The sequence below is a fragment of the Mus musculus genome, chromosome 15, assembly GCF_000001635.26.
Source record: "Mus musculus strain C57BL/6J chromosome 15, GRCm38.p6 C57BL/6J".
NCBI classification, from domain to species: domain Eukaryota; kingdom Metazoa; phylum Chordata; class Mammalia; order Rodentia; family Muridae; genus Mus; species Mus musculus.
Genome location: NC_000081.6, coordinates 98,644,703 through 98,663,665, shown reverse-complemented (window position 1 = coordinate 98,663,665; position 18,963 = coordinate 98,644,703). Strand labels below are relative to the sequence as shown.

Genomic DNA, 18,963 nt, shown 5'->3' with positions numbered 1-18,963 from the left:
TCTGAAATGTTAGTTTATTATTTATTGGGAGTAGGGGGACAGTGGGTACCCTGGGGTTGTTCAGGCATTCATCCTGCCGGGGCCCCAAGGTTACTCCTGTGACTGGAGTAGTTCTACTGTGAAAACTGTACTACCTTCATTGTGAAGTACTAAGCTACTCCAGTGAACTAATCTTTAGTTCATTATCTTCCATTCATCCACGGAGGCAATAATCTCTCTCACAATTTTTATAAAAAACACTTTTCAAAAAAAAAGGGGGGGGGCTGGCGAGATGGCTCAGTGGGTAAGAGCACCCGACTGCTCTTCCAAAGGTCCAGAGTTCAAATCCCAGCAACCACATGGTGGCTCACAACCATCCGTAATGAGATCTGACTCCCTGGTGTGTCTGAAGACAGCTACAGTGTACTTACATATAATGAATAAATAAATCTTTAAAAAAAAAAAAAAAAGCAAATTATTTGTTACCGTATAAACTTTCTCGCTGAAAGCTGCCAGCTTTGACTGAAATCAACTGCAATACCTACTAGAAGATTCCAGAAAGACTGCTGCGGAAGAACCTTGTAAGTAGAAAGACAACACTTGGAAAATTCTTTCTCCTACAAACACCGAACCTTTGGCAAACCACATTACCCAGAAGACCTTACGGCCTGGCCGGCCCTCGCGCCGTGCATTCTGGGATTGGTAGTTTTCAGGGCCTATTCGTCAGCTCGCGTGGTGCAGGCCCAGGAACTCCCTTTCCCGGCTTGCCGCGCGGCCTGGGTGCTCCTCCGTGATCTGGAAACGCGAAAGATGGCGACTGTTCGGCGACGTTGAGGCCGCGTTAGGCGGTTCAGGCGCGGGGTGGTGAGTCTTGGCGGTGGAGGCGGCTCCCACGAGTTTGGAGAGTGGGTGAGGAGCGGGAAGATAGCCGTAGCCTCAGCCCGGAAGGGGAAGAACGCCTCAGGGAAGGGGCACGAGCCAGGGCAGCTCCGGCGGGCAAGAGTGAAAGGGGCGCGGGCCCCGGGAGCAGTGTTGGCTGCCCAGGGCACAGGCCACTTCCAGGACTGTATTATGAGCCTAGACTTTGGCCCGTGGACATCGCCCTTGTTATACGTCAGTCTGACTTAATTCTTGTTTCCTTACTTCGGCCAGACAGGAACTCTAATGTGCTCCCAGAACCCACCCCATGCCTTCCGGCTCGGGGTTGCCAACTAGTGCTTCGGCCGGAGATTAGTTCTAACCCTAACCCACAGTTGCACATCTTCAAATTCTACTCGTACTTTAAAACGAGCCACTTCCTCTGTGGGCCCTTCCATATCCTCTTTACGAATGGAAAGGACCGGCAACTTTGGATTCTTCGCCTGAACGTTCTTATCTTGGCGTGTCTTGTGCCATCTGCTGCTTCCTGTGGACAGAATTTCATTTTGTAGTTTCCACGGGGCCTACAGCTGAATGTTGCATATATAGTAGCGCTTGATGAACAATTAAATGAAAACAATTGGCCTTTGCCCTACAGAGAACTGGGAAGCACGGCCAGGGTCTTTTGGAGCCCGGGTCTTTTGGAGCTTAAGCTGGCCTTGAATTCAGTATGCAGCCTAGTCCATTTTGTCTTTGGACGCTCAGTACTGCCTTCACCTTCCTAGTGCTATGATTACACTTGTAGACTATTAAGCATTTTCTGTAATTAAAAAAAAAAAACAAAAACCAAGTCTACATATTTCCTTGTAAGTCACCAGAGTAATTCTTTTCAAATGTAATTTTTGGTCGTATTATACTCTGCTTAAAGTTCTCCAAATGTTCTCGTTGAGATGACGTTGAGAGTCACATGCCTTTGCACGGGCCCCTAACAGTGTATTTTGCTTCTATTGACAGTTCTCATTCTGTCCCAGACAAACGCCATTCAAGCTTAGTGTCTTCTTTATTTTCTTTCTTTCTTTTTCTTATTTAAAATCTACTTATTTAGTGGATTGAGTACATTATAGCTCTCTTCAGACACACCAGAAGAGAGCATCATATCCCATCACAGATGATTGTGAGCCACCATGTGGTTGCTGGGATTTGAACTCAGGACCTCTGGAACAGCAGTCAGTGCTCTTAACCGCTGAGCCATCTCCCCAGCCCCCTGTCTTTATTTTGTTTTCCTTTTCCTTTTTTTCCCTACAGCTGTAGTGAAAGTCACCAGTAACTTCCACTTCCCCCCCAAATCTCTAGTTCCTACTCTTGGTTTTAAGTTGAAATCCAAGCACCTTTGCCCTGGTTTCTAACAATTTCATGATTTGACTTCTCCTCATTCTTGTGTTTTTTGGGGTGGTGGTGGTATGTATGGGTGTTTTTCATGTGTTTATGTCTGTGCACCACTTGAGTGCCTAGTGTTTGAGGAGGTCACAGCAAGGCGTCAGGATCCCCTGGGATTGCAGGTGCTTGCTTGCCAGCCATCATGTGGATGCTGGGGACCAAACTCAGGTCCTCTGGTAGATCAGCCAGTGCTCTTAACCACTGACCAATCTCTCCAAGCCCCTGACCTTGTCTTTTTTGGGGGGGGAAGATGGGGGGGGGTCGAGACAGGGTTTCTCTGTGCAGCCCTGGCTGTCCTGGAACTCACGCTGTAGACCAGGCTGGGCTCGAACTCAGAAATTCGCCTGCCTCTGCCTCCCAAGTGCGGGTCTGTACCCCTTAGCCACAGTCTCTGGAGAGCGACGTGCAGAGCTGGTTGTTCCCTCAGTGCTTGCCAGCTCCATCTGTAAGCTCTCTTTCCTGATCATCCCATGGCTGTTTCTTCCACTGTCAGCTCTCAGTGTAAATGTCAACCTAAGACGTCTTCCCCAAGAGCCTCTTCTTCATCTCTCCATATCATGTTACTCCGTTTCCTTCCCTGTTTGGAGCTCACTCTGAGTAGCTGAAACAGTGTTACACTGGACTCATGCTTCATGAAGTCAGCGAGTTTGTGTTAGTTACGGTGTCGTCTCCAGGACCCAGAACAGCTCCTGGCACTAGACGGTGTTCAGCACTTGGGATTAAAAGCAGATCAAGGCAGATCTCTGTGAATTTGAGGCCACCCTGGTCTACATAGTGAGTTCCAGGCCAGCCAAGTGCCACCATAGAAAGGTGGTGTTCCAAAAACAAAAAAAACAACCAAACAACCCAAGGATGGGCTGTTTTCCTAGGGCTGTAGGAGAGACATACTGTGAAATGCATGATAGACTGACTTAGACCAGTCTCTCACTTTTTTTAGTTAATTGTGAGATAAAACTAGGTCATCTTAGCCTTCAGAAAACGCTATTTGTTCATTTTGTTTTTTCATTCTTAACATTTTCCCTTCTTTTTTTTTTTTTAAAGATTTATTTATTTATTATATGTAAGTACACTGTAGCTGTCTTCAGACACACCAGAAGAGGGAGTCAGATCACATTACGGATGGTTGTGAGCCACCATGTGGTTGCTGGGATTTGAACTCAGGACCTTTGGAAGAGCAGTCAGTGCTCTTATCCGCTGAGCCATCTCTCCAGCCCAACATTTTCCCTTCTTAGGCAATATGGCAGTCACTGGCACTGGATAGAAGGATTGCCTCAAAATGCTTAGGACACCAATACTCTAGCCCAGTCACCTGCGAATAAAATAATTACTAGTTTTTGTAGTTCAAGAACAGTTGCCAGGGGGCTGGTGAGATGGCTCAGCGGGTAAGAGCAGTGACTGCTCTTCCGAAGGTCCTGAGTTCAAATCCCAGCAACCACATGTGGCTCACAACCACCTGTAGTGAGATCTGATGCTCTCTTCTGGTGTGTCAGAAGACAGCTACAGTGTACTTATGCATAATAATAAATAAATCTTTAAAAAAAAAAAAAGAACAGTTGGCAGTGTGGTATGCTGTGCAGTGTACCCCCAGGGGGGAGGGGAATAGATCAGACTCCTGCTCAGACCTCTCAGAACAGTAGACAGTAGATAGCCCCGTCTGCCTGAAGAAGACAGACCACCAGGCTGTGGGACCTGAGGAGAGATTTGTCAGCCTGTCTGTCAGTCACCTCTGGAACTTCTAGTTGAGACACTTTCCCTTGCTTGATGTGTTGTTATGTTGAAATAATTGTCCTTTCCCAGGCCATTGAAAAGAATGTGCTTGCCCGGCAGTGGTGGCACACGCCTTTAATCCCAGCACTTGGGAGGCAGAGGCAGGTGGATTTCTGAGTTCAAGGCCAGCCTGGTCTACAAAGTGAGTTCCAGGACAGCCAGGGCTACACAGAGAAACCCTGTCTCGAAAAACCAAAAGAAAAAAAAGAAAAGAAAAGAATGTGCTTGGAGGTCTTATGCACCCTTCACATTTTTCCCATTGCTTAACTAGAGGTACTGTGTGTGTGTGTGTGTGTGTGTGTGTGTGTGTGTGTGTGTAGTTCAGAAGTTGTCATCAGAGGGCACTGTCTACCATATGTTGTGTGTGTACACTCACTCATTTGCCACAGTGCACATGTAGAGGTCAAAGGATGAGTTTTTGGAGTCAGTTCTTCCTTCCACCCCTTAAGTTCTGGGAATCAGACTTAGCTTGTCAGACTGGGTATCGAGCACCTTCACCCACATATCCACCGCAGTGGCCCTCTGCATTACCTTTTAAAACAAAGGTTTTACTGAACCCAGAGCAACTTGGCCAGGCTGGCCACTGGGCTTCAGGGACCATCTGTGGCCAGGCTGCACTGAGGCTGCAGGTGCATGCACTACACTGGGTTCCTCACATGGGCACCGGGGTCCAGGCTGTGGCCTTCATGCTTGTGCAGTGGACGGACACCTTATAGACCAGGCCGGCTCCCCAGCCCCTAGAGTGCATTTCTTTAAATCAGAGTAAAATATTTTGTTTCTCCTCTGGTGGTTTCTTTTTTTTTTTTTTCCCACTCCAGATTTTATTCCCTGTCCATCCTCCATGTGTTCCATATCCCATACCTCATCCCCCCACCCCACCCTTCTCCACAAGGATGTCCCCACTCTCCACCCCGCTGGTGTCTTGTGTTTTAAATGGTGTTGGTTACTTTTTGGTTTTGAGATAATAGTCCAGGCTAGCCCTGTGTCAACAATGGAATGGTGAATCTGTAAGAAGAAATCACAGGGAGACAGTCTCATGTAATGAAGAAGTATGGGCTTTTCACGAGGACCTACCAGGCCTCTGCTAATCAGAGCTTGTGTATGTACCTGTAGAAGCAGGTACACTAACACACACATTAGCTTTGAGGTTTGCTGAACTGGACGCAATGAGGACCTCTTTCTCACCCAGATGGCAGGAGAACTGGCTGACAAAAAGGACCGAGACGCATCACCCAAGGAGGAAAGGAAGCGATCACGGACTCCTGAGAGAGATCGCGATAGAGACCGGGACCGGAAGTCCTCCCCATCTAAAGATAGGAAGCGGCATCGCTCACGGGATAGGCGTAGAGGAGGGAGCCGTTCTCGCTCTCGGTCCCGTTCCAAGTCTGTAGAGAGGTAAAGTGGCTCTTTGTCTGTTACACTAGGAGGGGAGGATGCTTGGCACCTGTCCTGTTAAGCAACAGCGTTTCATACTTGAGTGGCCCGAGTGGACGGGAACTTACGGTTCCTCTGCCAGCCTCCTGAGGCTGTGGTCATAGGTCTTCCCATGATACGCTGCTGAGTAACCAGTTCCTGAAGATTGAAAATGAGCTTGTAAGGGGCAGCTGCAGATGGTCGAGGCACATGGCTCAGCTGTTCTCACAGCCCCTGATCGGCCCTTGCTACTAAAACATAGTATGACGACATCGCTCTGGAAGATCTTAAGAGCAGGATCTGTGCTCTTAGGGGTTAAGCCTGGCCTCAGTGATAAAGTGTAAAGCGCTTGCTATGTGAGTGCGCAGGCCGGAGTTAGGGGCCTGAGCATGCAGGTAAGCAGTTGCATGTGACAGCATGCACCTGCAATCCCAGCTGGCAGGGCTTGCCTAGTCAGCCAGCCATCCTAGCCAGTCCCCAAGCTCCAGGTTCACTGAGAGATCCTGTTGAAAAGAAAAGAAAGGAAAAGAAAGAAGGAGAGAGGTGGCAGAACAGCTCAGAGCGCTGACTGCTCTTCCAGGGGGCCCAGGCTCACTTTGTAGGATTCTCAACACCCACATGGTGGCTCACGGCTCCCTGTAACTCCAATTCAAGAGGATCCAGTGCCCTCTTCTGGCCTCTTTGGGCAACAGGCACACATGTGGTACTTGTGGGCAAACACACATATAAGGGGTTTTGTTGGTTTAGGTTGAAGGACAGAGCGATCACTCAGTGGTAAGCATAAGGCCCTAACACCTCAGATCCCTGGTGTGCAAGTGAAAAGCTGTGGGTGCCGTAATCCAGGAGACAGGCGGGTTCCTCGAGATCACTGGCCAGCCAGGTTAGCCAAAACGGTGACTTTCCAGTTCAGTGAGAGGCTGTAGTAGTCAGTTTGCTCTGTAGACTCGGGGAAGGAGTGGACTTAGCGAGGTGAGGTCGAGCAGGCAAAGAACAGGCTTTCTCCTCGCCCTTCCATGGGCTTCCAGCAGGAGGCGTGGCCAGACCAGATGTGCATTAAAGGCATGGCCTCCTACCTCAGAGATTCCGAGAAGTGGATCTCCCTACTTCAGGTTAAGCAAATCCCTCACAGATGTACCCTCCATTGTGGGGTTTTAGTTCCAGACGTAGTCAAGTTTACAACCAAGTATAGCCATCATAGAGACCTTGTCTCTAATGCCGAGAGCTATAGAAGAAGCCATCTGCCATCCTGCTTGTACCTGCACACTACCATGCATTCATTCATCGTGCACCTATACACCATACCCGTGGACACACGAGTGCACGCGCGCACACACACACACAGATCTTACTAGAATTTCCTCAGAATGTCCCTGAGAAGCACATTCTCCAGTTGTCAGCCAGGACTTTAAGGAGAAAAGAGCATGGGAGCCTTTCCAGGCCTCAGTGAGGTAAGAAACTCTAGAACCAGCCAAGGATTTCTTCCATCTTGCGTCTTTCAGGGAACGGCGGCACAAAGAGCGGGAGCGAGATAAGGAACGGGACCGGAGTAAGAAGGAGCGGGAGCGGGACAAGGATGGCCACCGACGGGACAAGGACCGAAAAAGATCCAGGTAAGGAGTGACTGGGGTTAGGGGATGCGTCCAGCTCTCCTGAGCCACACCGTAGCTTCCTGGGAGGAAATAGACTTCTCTTAGCAGATCCCACGGGTAGTTTCTACAGAGTCCTCAGAAAGTGTGTGCCTTTCCCATTTATTCCTTTGTTTGATCAATCAGTCAGTGTCTTCTTACTTCGCCTGGGTGGCCCGCACCTTCCTGTGTAGCCCAGTTATGGCTGGCCTTGAACTCTTGCTCCTCCTGGCATTGCAGGCGTGAGCCGTCTGTGCTCAGTTCAGCATGCATCTTCTTCAGAAAGAAAAGTGGTTCTCCCTTAAAGCTGCCTGGGACCTTTGAAAATGATTAGCTTTTGTCTTGTCCCAGAAAACCCTACAAAATGAAGGAAATCAAGAAGGCCAAATCTTTACCCTCATTTTAACACCTGTGTAATTGCCCAGGCAACCAAAGGTAGGCGTATTTGAAAAGCCACGTGCGGCATCCTAGCAGTATAATGATGGAGTCTGCAGATGTGCCCAAGCCAGTGGAGCTGGACACAGGATCAGTGTGCCCAAAACAGTGCTGAATCTTCACTGCTTGTGCCGAAAAACGCAGAGGGGTGCTGAACCGGATCTCTAGTCACTGAACAGCTAGGGGAACAGGTTACCTAAAATGCACTGGGGTATCACAGAGCTGTGTCAGATTGACTCGTGTGTGAGCTTCCTCCACGGCAAGATGATCCTCATGGAAAAGGAACACACTGTTTTCTAAGCCAGAAAAGGCTGAACAAAAGAAAAAGATACCTCAGACAAAACAGGAAACAGGACTTATGGGACAGGGATTAATTCAGCATAAAATAAATGCAAATAAAATTGAAAAAAAAAAAACAAGAAAAGAAAGTAAAGTGGGGTTCAGAGCCCCCACAATGAAAGTCCTGCTACGTTCTTCCCCTGCAACCTCAGCGCCTTGGGGAGCAGAGGCAGGAGGATTGCTGAGACTTGCTGGCCACCAGCCTAGCTTCAGCTTCAGTGAGAAGCCCTGTCTCAAAGAAGTAGGAAAGAGAGTGATGGAGCAGAACATGTGATGCCTTCCTGAGGCCTCTGCACACATGTGTACACGCACGCACGCACGCACGCACGCACACAACCCAGCAAGCAAAGTAATTCAGGTCACATTTTAAAATTCAGATTATTCTTAGAACTGAGAAATTCATTTGAAAAACTTATCAGTTAGTCAAACATTCCTAGAGCTCCATTGTACAATTCAATTTTTTACCTAGGCTACACAAGATACGGCCTCTGGCCTCCGGGTGTGTGTGTGTGTGGTGTGGTGTGTATGTGTGCGCACGCGCATGTGTGGAGTGTATGTGTGTGGTGCGTGTGTTCTGCCTACATGTGTGCATGTGTACCATCTGCATGCCTGGCGTTCTGGGATCAGAAGGGGGCATTGGATGCCCTGGGACTGGAGTTACGTGTGGTTCTGAGGCTCTGATCCATCATGTGGGTGCTGGGAACTGAACCTGGGTCCTCAGCAAGTGTTCCTACCCGATGAACTCATTCCTCTGGAAACTTACTATGCAAAGGATTTTTTGTTTGTGTTTCTTTTTTTTTTAAAGATTGACTTATTATATGTAAGTACACTGTAGCTATCTTCAGTCAGATCTCGTTACGGATGGTTGTGAGCCACCATGTGGTTGCTGGGATTTGAACTCCGGACCTCCGGAAGAGCAGTTGGGTGCTCTTATCCACTGAGCCATCTCTCCGGCCCCTGTGTTTCTTTTCTTTTTTTAAAAGCAGAACAACTCCTGATTTGTTAAGGAAAAGGTGAGGAAGAACTCTCGAGGACGGGCAGGATGGCTCAGCAGATTAAAGCACTGGCTGGGCAGCAATAAGAGTTTAAGCTGTGTGGTAGTCGCACACACCTTTAATCCCAGCACTTGGGAGGCAGAGGCAGCCAGGTTTGAGGACAGGCAGGGCTACACAGAGAAACCCTTTCTAGAAAAACCAGAGGGGTGGGGGGGGAGGGGCTCCGAGGAAGCTCTACACTACTGCTCTCCTGAGTTCTCCTCAGCTCGTGCTGTGGGTTAGAGGCCAAGACAACTTACAGGAACTCTGTAGGGTTGCTGTGCTCTCTCCAGCTTAACATACAACAAACGTGAAGCTGGGGAAAGATCAGTCAGGGGAGGGCTCAGCCGTGTGTCTTCAATCCTCTGTGTATTGTAAAGAGAAGGGTCTTATTTTTCAGTGTGCAACTACTGTTTAGGTTTTTTTTTTTTTTAATTTCTATTTTGGGAGCACATGCGTGATAGGTTCTTGTATTTCAGGTTGGCCTGGAACTTGCTATGTATGTAATACAGGCTGGCCTGGAACTTGGGATTCTCTTGCCTAAGTCTCTTGAGTGCTGGGATTGTAGGCATACATGACTATGCCTGGCTTTTACTTTTATTTCTTGAGGTTTATTTCTTTTATTTCATGCATATGAGTGCTTTGCCTTCATATATGTTTGTGTACCACATGCGTACCTGGTGCCCATGGAGGTCAACAGAGGCTGTCAGATCCCTTAGAACCGGGGTTCAGATGGTCGTGAGCCGCCCTATGGATGCTGGGAACTGAACCTGGGACTTCCTTGAGAGCAACGGGTGCCTAACCACAAACAGACTCTCCCGAATCTGTTTCTGTTTGGTACTTTTGGGTTTTACTATTTTTTAGACAGAGTCCCACTTGGTAGCCAGGGTGGTCTTGAGTTTGCCTCGGCCCTCCTGTGGGCTGGAGTTACAGGTGTGAGCTTTTATGCCTGTCTTGCTTACTATTTAGATGGTTTTGACTTAATTTTAAATTTAAAAAAAGCATTTCTTTTATATTTGAGATTATACTATAATTATATAATTTCCCCTTTTATTCCCCACTCAAAAGCCTCTCATATTCCCCTCCTCTCTTTCAAATTCATGACCTCCTCTTTCATTGTCATGTAAGGACTGTTACATCCATGTATGTGCGTGTTTGTGTGTATTCCAGAGTACATAAGTACAATCTGCTTACTACATATAATACTGCTTGTGTGTGGTTTTAGGCCTGGCCCCTTGGTTTTGGGTAAGCAGTTAGTTGGTGTGCTTGTTCCTAGCAAACACTGTTCTCCTGAGCTGCCTGTAGTTTTTTGTGGAAGGTTGAGGAGAGCTTTCCGCCATGCACGGTAGCACGTCCCATGTGCTTCCTGTTCAGCTCATGTTTAAGCGGTCATGTTGGTGAGACTTGATGGGTGTGGCTTTCCTTTCCTAAGACAAAGACTTTCTGTGTAGCCCTGGATGCCCTGAAACTATGTAGACCAGGCTGGCCCCAAACTCACAGAGCTTTATCTGCCTGTGTCTGCTTCCTGGGTGCTAGGACCAAAGGTGTGCGCCACTATACCCTGGCTTGTTTGGAACTTTTGATAACAGTAGTGAAGCCACTTTTCTGAAAGAGTTAAGTCAGAAGGAGTTCGGGTAGAGTGGAGTCGAGATGGGGCATAAATAGGTTTCAGAGCAGGCAGGGGACTGGGCCTTGCTTAAGAAAGCTTTAGGTCGTGATGGCTGACCATGGCCAGTCTTGAGTACTAAGAAAACTTCTGTTCTCTTAGCTCTGAACCTTTCCTCTTTTTCCTTAAAGCTTGTCTCCTGGCCGAGGAAAGGATTTCAAGTCTCGGAAGGACAGAGATTCTAAGAAGGGTGACGAGGATGAACATGGAGACAAGCGACCTAAGGTAAGGTGGGCTGGCGCCTCCTTCAAGGGCTGACCTGGAACTCAGAGATCCGCCTGCCTCTGCCTCCCAGTGCTGGGGTTAAGGTGTGCGCCACTGCCGCTACTACCAGTGCCCAGCTAAGGAAGAGAATCTTTTTTTAATGATTCCTTTATACTTGTTATGTGCATTATGTTTTGTTTGCATGTATGTCTGTGTGAAGCAGTCAGATCCCCTGGAACTGGAGTTGTAGACAGTCGTAAGCTTCCATATGGGTACTGGAAGAGCAGCCAGTGCTCTTAACCTCGGAGCCATGTCTCTAGTTCCATGAGGGAGAATCTTTCTAAACCCAGTTCCCATGTCTCATGCTCAGATCCAGCCACTGTCCCTGGAGGAACTTCTGGCCAAGAAAAAGGCTGAGGAGGAAGCTGAAGCTAAGGTAAGGCTGTGGCATCTGGATTCATGTGCTCTGGCTGTTCTAACAAATGCCACAACTGGGCAGCTTCAGCGTTGGAGCTCTAGGACTGAGAAGTCTCGGCTGCAGTACCAGTGGTTTCCACTGAGGCCCGTTCACAGATGCCGATGCCGATGCCTTTTCTGTCCTTACAGTCACCTCTGTGGGCTCGTCTCCTCGGTATTGATACGTTATTTTCTCATGGAACTACCATGCCAGGAGGCTGCTGTGTTCCCACCATGCCACCTGACTGGCTGTACCTGCAGTCCATGCCAGAGTCCTAGGCCTCTATGTAGTTTTATCAGAATATTTACTATGTTAAGTGAATATTTAGGGCCTTCCTGGGTCTCTGTGGCAGTGATGTGGCTAGATGCTGTTAACCATTCCCTTCTGTCTTGAAGCCCAAATTCCTCTCTAAAGCAGAGCGGGAGGCTGAAGCTCTGAAGCGGCGGCAGCAGGAGGTGGAGGAGCGCCAGAAGATGCTCGAAGAGGAGCGGAAGAAAAGGAAACAGTTCCAGGACCTGGGCAGGAAGATGCTGGGTTTGTTTTCTGTCCTGAGTAGAAAGGGTGGGGTGAAGTTATGGAGAGGGATAGAAATTAGGCTATAGCTCCTGGTAGAACTTGCCTGCCATTCAAAAGGCCCTGGGTCTGATCGCCAACCATTGCAAAAAGAATGGGAGGGCGGAAGATGGAGACTTTTTGTTCCAGACTTTGGAATGGTGAAAGGTCATGGAAATGTGTTAGGTCCCCTTCCCACCCCACGTCCATTCGCTTTCCTCCCATGTCCTGATTGCCTGCATGCTTTCCGAGCCTCTCCCTCCCACGGAGCTCTTCCACAGCTGTTCTTCTTTGTCTGCAGAAGATCCTCAGGAAAGGGAACGGAGAGAACGGAGGGAAAGGATGGAGCGGGAGACCAACGGAAATGAGGATGAGGAGGGGCGGCAGAAGATCCGGGAAGAAAAGGACAAGAGCAAGGAGCTGCACGCCATTAAGGTACCGGCCGAGACCCCCCCCACCCCCCCCCAGAGGCCAGGGTTGGTCGTTTCTCTCTCTGTCTCAGGTCAGGACCTCAGCTGACGAGCTCTGTGCTTTCCTTGATAGGAGCGTTACCTGGGTGGCATCAAAAAACGGCGCCGAACAAGGCATCTCAATGACCGAAAGTTTGTGTTTGAGTGGGATGCGTCTGAAGACACCTCCATTGATTACAACCCCCTGTGAGTGGCTCCGTGCCCACATCCTGGGGCTCGGACACTGGGTGGTCCTGAAGAGCTAGTGACAGAAAAAGCAAGCGGGTCTGGGATGAGGCAGGGATTGACCAGTCTTTCTGAGCTGGGGGAGAATCGGTGCCCATCAGCAGGTTGCCCTTGCCGTGAACTGCTCAGTTCTCTGTCTGCATCGCAGGTATAAAGAACGACACCAGGTGCAGCTGTTGGGGCGAGGCTTCATTGCAGGCATTGACCTAAAGCAGCAGAAGCGAGAGCAGTCACGTTTCTATGGAGACCTGATGGAGAAGAGGCGAACCCTGGAGGAAAAGGAGCAGGAGGAGTGAGTCGTTGGGCTTAGGGTGGTTGGGCAGAGCGCGGAGGCCACGACAAGGAGTAAACTGATTTCGCTTAACCTCCAATCATGTCTTCTTCAGAGCAAGACTCCGCAAACTTCGCAAAAAGGAGGCCAAGCAACGCTGGGATGACCGCCATTGGTCCCAGAAGAAGTTGGATGAGATGACGGACAGGGACTGGCGGATCTTCCGTGAAGATTACAGCATCACCACCAAAGGTGGCAAGATCCCCAATCCCATCCGGTCCTGGAAAGATTCGTCTCTGCCCCCTCATATCCTGGAAGTCATTGATAAGTGTGGCTACAAGGTAAAGGGGCAGACTGACCCAGAGCTTCCGCTGGCTCCTCCTACGTTCTAGGACTGCAAATGTAGTTGGGACTGGAGAGCTCTGTTCCTTCACCATCCTTCGTCTTCTCTGCCCACAGCACCAAACTTAACTATGCCTGTCACTTTGTGGTGGAAATGTGGGCCTTTAGGGCTTGTGTTTTTCCTTGGGCCCCCTTTCCTATGTGTCTCGGGTATATGGTGGGAGCATGCTTTGCCCGCTGGGTTAGCTCTATCCCAGATGGTGTGATTCTCTACCCATTACTTTTATTCTGGGCCACTGTAGGAGCCAACACCTATCCAGCGTCAGGCCATTCCCATTGGGCTGCAGAATCGTGACATCATTGGTGTAGCTGAGACTGGCAGTGGCAAGACAGCAGCCTTCCTCATCCCATTGCTAGTCTGGATCACCACACTTCCCAAGATTGACAGGTAGGCTCAGCTCGCCATCAGTTGGGTGCATTGCTGGGTACGACATAAGGCAAACTAGAATCAGTAGCTGTTTTGTTTGTCGTCTGTTGAGAGAACCTTATATGCCCTGGGTTATCTTGTAGTCTGATTTTTACATGGGATCACCAACCTGCCCATTCCCATAGTTGCTCTAAGAGTAACTTTGTCTTGTTCCTGCTTGTGGTCAATGAGACCAAAGCTTATGGAGATGTGGGATACCCCATTTACCACAGGATCGAAGAGTCAGACCAGGGCCCTTATGCCATCATCCTGGCTCCTACCCGTGAGTTGGCTCAGCAGATTGAGGAAGAAACCATCAAGTTCGGAAAGCCACTCGGTATCCGCACTGTGGCTGTCATCGGTGGCATCTCCAGAGAAGACCAAGGCTTCCGGCTACGCATGGGCTGTGAGGTTAGTTTCTCAAATGAGCTCTAATTAATTACACTAATATATACTAACAATAATGCTAGTAATTAATGGGCATCACAACAGCCATGTGAGAGCAGGTAGTGGTAGAGATTGTACACTGTTTTATAGATGGTGAGGGTGATAACTCGGCTGCAGTCCAACACGGCTGTCAGTGGGCCCTGTAAAGGGGGAAGAGTTCATAGCCAGAGCCTGTGTTCTTACTAAAGCATGGTGTTGGCAGGCGTTCCTTAGAGAAGATGGAGAGATCCTGTAAGGAGATGAGAGGAATTCTCATGTAGACCTCTCAGTGTTGCTCCTTCCACAGAGCTCTCTGCCTCTCTCCTTCCACAGTGCTCCCTAGCCTCTCTCCTCCCACAGTGCTCCCTAGCCTCTCTCCTCCCACAGTGCTCCCTAGCCTCTCTCCTCCCACATTGTTCCCTAGCCTCTCTCCTCCCACAGTGCTCCCTAGCCTCTCTCCTCCCACAGTGCTCCCTAGCCTCTCTCCTCCCACAGTGCTCCCTAGCCTCTCTCCTCCCACACTGCTCCCTAGCCTCTCTCCTCCCACAGTGCTCCCTAGCCTCTCTCCTCCCACAGTGCTCCCTAGCCTCTCTCCTCCCACAGTGCTCCCTAGCCTCTTTCCTCCCACAGTGCTCCCTAGCCTCTCTCCTCCCACAGTGCTCCCTAGCCTCTCTCCTTCCACAGTGCTCCCTAGCCTTTTTTCCATCTAAGCTAGTTCCTCCTAATTCCCCCACCTGTCTAACCCTCGCTCTTATTTAGAAACCCCATTCACTCCTGAGGGAAACAGAAGGTACCAGGTGGTTTCATGTCCGATCTCTGGGACCTTAAGTACCAAATCTGGCTGGAGGTTGAGGTCCAAGCTCCTTAGCATTGAGGGTCTGTTGCCTAGATGGGTAGATAGTTCACAACAGAGGGGAAAAAGATGGGCGTTGTCTGCTAAGGCCATCTGTGATCACACTGTGTCCTCCAGATTGTGATCGCCACCCCGGGGCGCCTGATCGATGTGCTGGAGAACCGGTACCTGGTGCTGAGCCGCTGCACCTACGTGGTTCTGGATGAGGCGGATAGGATGATTGACATGGGCTTTGAGCCAGATGTGCAGAAGATCCTGGAACACATGCCTGTCAGCAACCAGAAGCCGGACACAGATGAGGCTGAGGACCCGGAGAAGATGTTGGCCAACTTTGAATCAGGAAAACATAAATACCGTCAAGTAAGGCGGCTTTCTTGGGAGAAGCTGAACCAGTTCCCAAGTCTTGTTTGCAGACCTTCCTTGCCCAGGGAGGGCCCAGTGCACATGCCTCCAGCATGCTAGCCGTGCCTGTGTACAGTCCTCTGACTGCCGAGGGGTAGAGCCATGTAGCTTAGCCTAAAAAGCTGATTCTAGAGAATCATGCTACTGCCAAGGAAGGAAAAAGTGCCAGGCATAGTGGTTCCTGCCAAAGCCCCAGCATTCAGGGGGAGGTGGAATATGGGGACTGAGCTAGCTTGTCTGATACGTGAGCTCCAGGCCAGTCAGATCTATGTAGCAAGATCCTGTCTCAAAAAAGTAAACAACAGTAAGGACTGAGGGGCTGGTGAGCCAGCTCAGGAGTGAGGAGCACTGGTTGCCCTTCCAGAGTTCAGTTCCCAGCACCCACTTGGTGGCATCTAGAAAGGGCTCTGATGTGTAGGTGTACAGAGAGCGCTCATGTATGAAAAAAAAAAAAGCCGGGCGTGGTGGTGCACGCCTTTAATCCCAGCACTCGGGAGGCAGAGGCAGGTGGATCTCTGTGAATTTGAGGCCAGTCTGGTCTACAGAGTGAGTTCCAGGACAGCCAGGGCTACACAGAGAAACTCTATTTTGAAAAGACAATAATAATAATGGTGATGCTGATGTCAGGAATCAAGATGCTACCTGGATCACAGGTGGTAGCAAACGCTCCCAGTCCTTCCTAGCAAGAGACGAAAAGGCAAAGAACAGTTTCCAGGGTGACAGTGTGAGAGTTATAGCAGGACTCATGGTTTTAACCTGAGTTGGGCTGCTTGTGCTGACAGTCTGCCTGGGTCCAGGGCTGAACCTCCTGTTTTATAGACAGTCATGTTCACGGCTACTATGCCCCCAGCGGTGGAGCGTCTAGCCAGGAGCTATCTTCGGCGACCTGCTGTGGTGTACATTGGCTCTGCAGGCAAGCCCCATGAGCGGGTGGAACAGAAGGTCTTCCTCATGTCGGAATCAGAAAAGAGGTATGGGGGAGGCTGAGCGGGGAAACCTGGGTGCTTTTGTCTGACACTTCCCTTTGTGGGGCGGCTGTCGGGTGGGTGCTTTACTGTTTCCTTTCTTGTAAGGTCTCTGTTGACTTTGGAGTTCATTCATTGCTGGGGTTGAGTGTTGGGCTTACTGAGTCTGGAGGGTATTGTGTACCTCATTCTCCTCCCCCACCCCCAGGAAGAAGCTGCTGGCCATCTTGGAACAAGGTTTTGATCCGCCTATCATCATTTTTGTCAACCAGAAGAAGGGTTGTGATGTGTTGGCCAAGTCTCTGGAGAAGATGGGGGTACGTCTGGCAGGCAGAGCAAAGCCAGCCCTGGTGCTGCTGCTCTCTGAAACTAGGAATGGAGTGGGGAGTGTCGGCTCCACTCACTGTTTAATCTTTACACCATCTAACAAGCCAGGGCCAAGAGAAAGGAGTGAGAACTGATCAGTTACTAGAAATCCCTTCTAGTCCCGCCACAGCAGCCAGATGCCGTTCTCTGTCTAACAGGGGTGGGGCCGGGGAGGCAGGTCCTGGCATGGCAGAGTGTGAGACTGTAGACAGCGGGTCTGTGCTCAGATGAGCACCATGAGGATGGAGAGGGGAGGGGTGCCGATGACCAGGCCTGTACTGCTAACGAGGGAAAGGGACTGTCCTCTCTACTCAGCTCCTGCCATCCTTACCCCCTAGCCCGTTACCTCCCCACCTGCTTGGCTCTTCATCTCAGCACACTGGGCCTCTGTCTCTGTTCTACCTGCCCCCCCCTACCCCCAGAACGCCGTGTTGTCTTTCATTTCTTGCTCTAGCTCCCATGTTCTTTCCTCACTTCACTGAACCCCTTCTCTGGCTTCCTGTGCCCTCTCCTGCCATCTGCTCTCTCCCACCTTCTGCTCTTGGACCTCCCTGGTCCCACTCCTCTCCCTGAGCCCATTGCCTTCTACCTACAGTATAACGCCTGTACACTGCATGGCGGCAAAGGCCAGGAGCAGCGAGAATTTGCATTGTCCAACCTCAAGGCTGGAGCCAAGGATATTTTGGTGGCTACAGATGTGGCTGGCCGTGGTATTGATATCCAAGATGTGTCTATGGTTGTCAACTATGATATGGCCAAAAATATTGAAGGTGAGTTGCTGAGAGGGTTAGGAGAGACTGCTTATATTCTCTCTCAGAGTCAGGGTGCACTGGGAGCCTCTGCTTTAGTCTGGAGTGACATCCCAGTGTCAAGGCTGACCCTTGATGGTGTGGAGAGTGGTGCTGGCTAGGAGAGCCTTAGTGTTGTATGCGACAAGTCGGCAGTGGGGTGGAGGATGGGCAGAGTCGCGAGCACTCTGGCTTTACCGGGTGTAGACAGCAGGAGGTGGGTGGCTTGCCTGTGGAGTGGAGTGGGGTGGAGGTCTCTGTAGACCAGACGACTGGCTTGGTCCCGAGTGACATCCTCTGTTCCCCAGATTACATTCACAGAATTGGCCGCACAGGAAGAGCGGGCAAGAGTGGCGTAGCCATCACCTTCCTCACCAAGGAGGACTCAGCGGTGTTCTATGAACTGAAGCAGGCCATCCTGGAGAGCCCAGTGTCGTCCTGCCCTCCAGAGCTGGCAAACCACCCAGATGCCCAGCACAAACCTGGCACCATCCTCACCAAGAAGCGCAGGGAAGAGACCATCTTTGCTTGACACAGCGCCTGACTGGAGTAGAAGCCATCTCTGGAGCTGGTGCCTGCTCTCAGGCCCTTGTGTCCCTTCCCAGGCTCTTTCTTGGACATGGGCTTAGGAAGTAGTCAGGTCCCGGGTCTGGAAGCCTGTGAGGGGCTCCATGGGCACGGGAAGGTGGTGTAGGAGGCAGAGGGGCGCAGTTACATCAGGCTCGGCCCAGCTCTGCCCCTGCAGCCTTGCCGTCCTCGTCCTGGCTGTGGGGCGGCTGCCTAGCACCACCCTGTCCCCAGCCTGAACAAACACCTGGTCACCCGGAGGGGACTTCCTTAGCACATATGTGTGACTGTGTACTGCTGTAGTTGCCCTGAGTGACCCAGGGATCGGGCATCATGAGGATTGTGAACCTTGGACTCTGTCACTCTGACAGCTGCTTTCCCATTTGGCATTTAAAGCAGGTTGGGCGCCTTTGGAACTGCGCAGCCCGATGCCACGGGCGCTGTGCACTCTAGGCATCCCTCCCTAGGGATTTTTTTTTTTTTTTTTTTTTTTTTTTTTTTTTTTTTTTTAGATATGGGGACAGGATGAGCTGGCTGTGCCCATCATTAAGTCAGTGGAATTTCTGTTTTCTATTCTCTGAGAAGATAAGTTTGTATGTTCTGAGAATAAACACAAATATTAAAGCTGTGTCAGCCCCGAGCTCCATTCTCCTCTCTGGGAAACAAGTCAGGACCGCAGCGTTAGCTGAGGAAGTGAAAGGAAGACCTGGCCTCCTGGCCAGCCCGTTTATCCCTGTGCACCACGCGGGGCACGTGGGAGGCATGGCAGCAGGATGGCCGTGTGTGCCTCTCTCCTGCTTTTCTGTGGAGCTAGGGCGAAAGGGAGCCGCTGAAACTGCACTGGAGCCGATGCGCCGGGTCCTGGATTCCCTTGCTCATGGGGTGGGTGCAGCCGAGTTGGGTCTGAAGGACCATAGATGGGTCCTCCGTCTCTGCCACAGGCCCAACCTTGCCCCTTAAAGGGAGGCAAGTGTGTGAGTGAGTTCAAGTCTCAGCTGCTTGTGGAGCCCTCTGGCCTGAGGTGGGCAGTGGGAAGCTTTGACTCTGTCGCTTCCT

The 18,963-nt window shown here is 50.4% G+C and overlaps 1 protein-coding gene across 2 annotated transcripts; it reads left to right on the top strand.

Moving 5' to 3' along the window:
- Window positions 1–737: 737 nt before the first annotated feature.
- On the top strand, window positions 738–18,287 carry Ddx23 (DEAD box helicase 23). Of its 2 annotated transcripts, none has more exons than XM_006521493.4 (17): window positions 738–888; window positions 5,231–5,436; window positions 6,954–7,064; window positions 10,685–10,778; window positions 11,128–11,193; window positions 11,610–11,748; window positions 12,068–12,201; window positions 12,310–12,422; window positions 12,610–12,753; window positions 12,848–13,073; window positions 13,377–13,522; window positions 13,774–13,951; window positions 14,937–15,179; window positions 16,041–16,192; window positions 16,395–16,503; window positions 17,148–17,322; window positions 17,649–18,287. In XM_006521493.4, the coding sequence occupies exons 2-17, from the start codon at window positions 5,231–5,233 to the stop codon at window positions 17,870–17,872; spliced, it is 2,460 nt and encodes an 819-aa protein (XP_006521556.1). In that variant the 5' UTR covers window positions 738–888; the 3' UTR covers window positions 17,873–18,287. The 2 variants fall into 2 exon arrangements, with proteins under 2 accessions (XP_006521556.1, NP_001074450.1); NM_001080981.1 differs by having other exon boundaries at window positions 777–843; window positions 17,649–18,159.
- The last annotated feature ends 676 nt before the right edge of the window (window positions 18,288–18,963 follow it).

Bases quoted from the DNA above. Each gene is read 5' to 3' on its own strand.
- Ddx23 (XM_006521493.4), top strand. From the start codon at position 5,231: ATGGCAGGAGAACTGGCTGACAAAAAGGACCGAGACGCATCACCCAAG. The intron at 10,779-11,127 runs GTAAGGTGGGCT...TCTCATGCTCAG, and splicing joins ATGGAGACAAGCGACCTAAG to ATCCAGCCACTGTCCCTGGA. The intron at 13,952-14,936 runs GTTAGTTTCTCA...TGTGTCCTCCAG, and splicing joins GGCTACGCATGGGCTGTGAG to ATTGTGATCGCCACCCCGGG.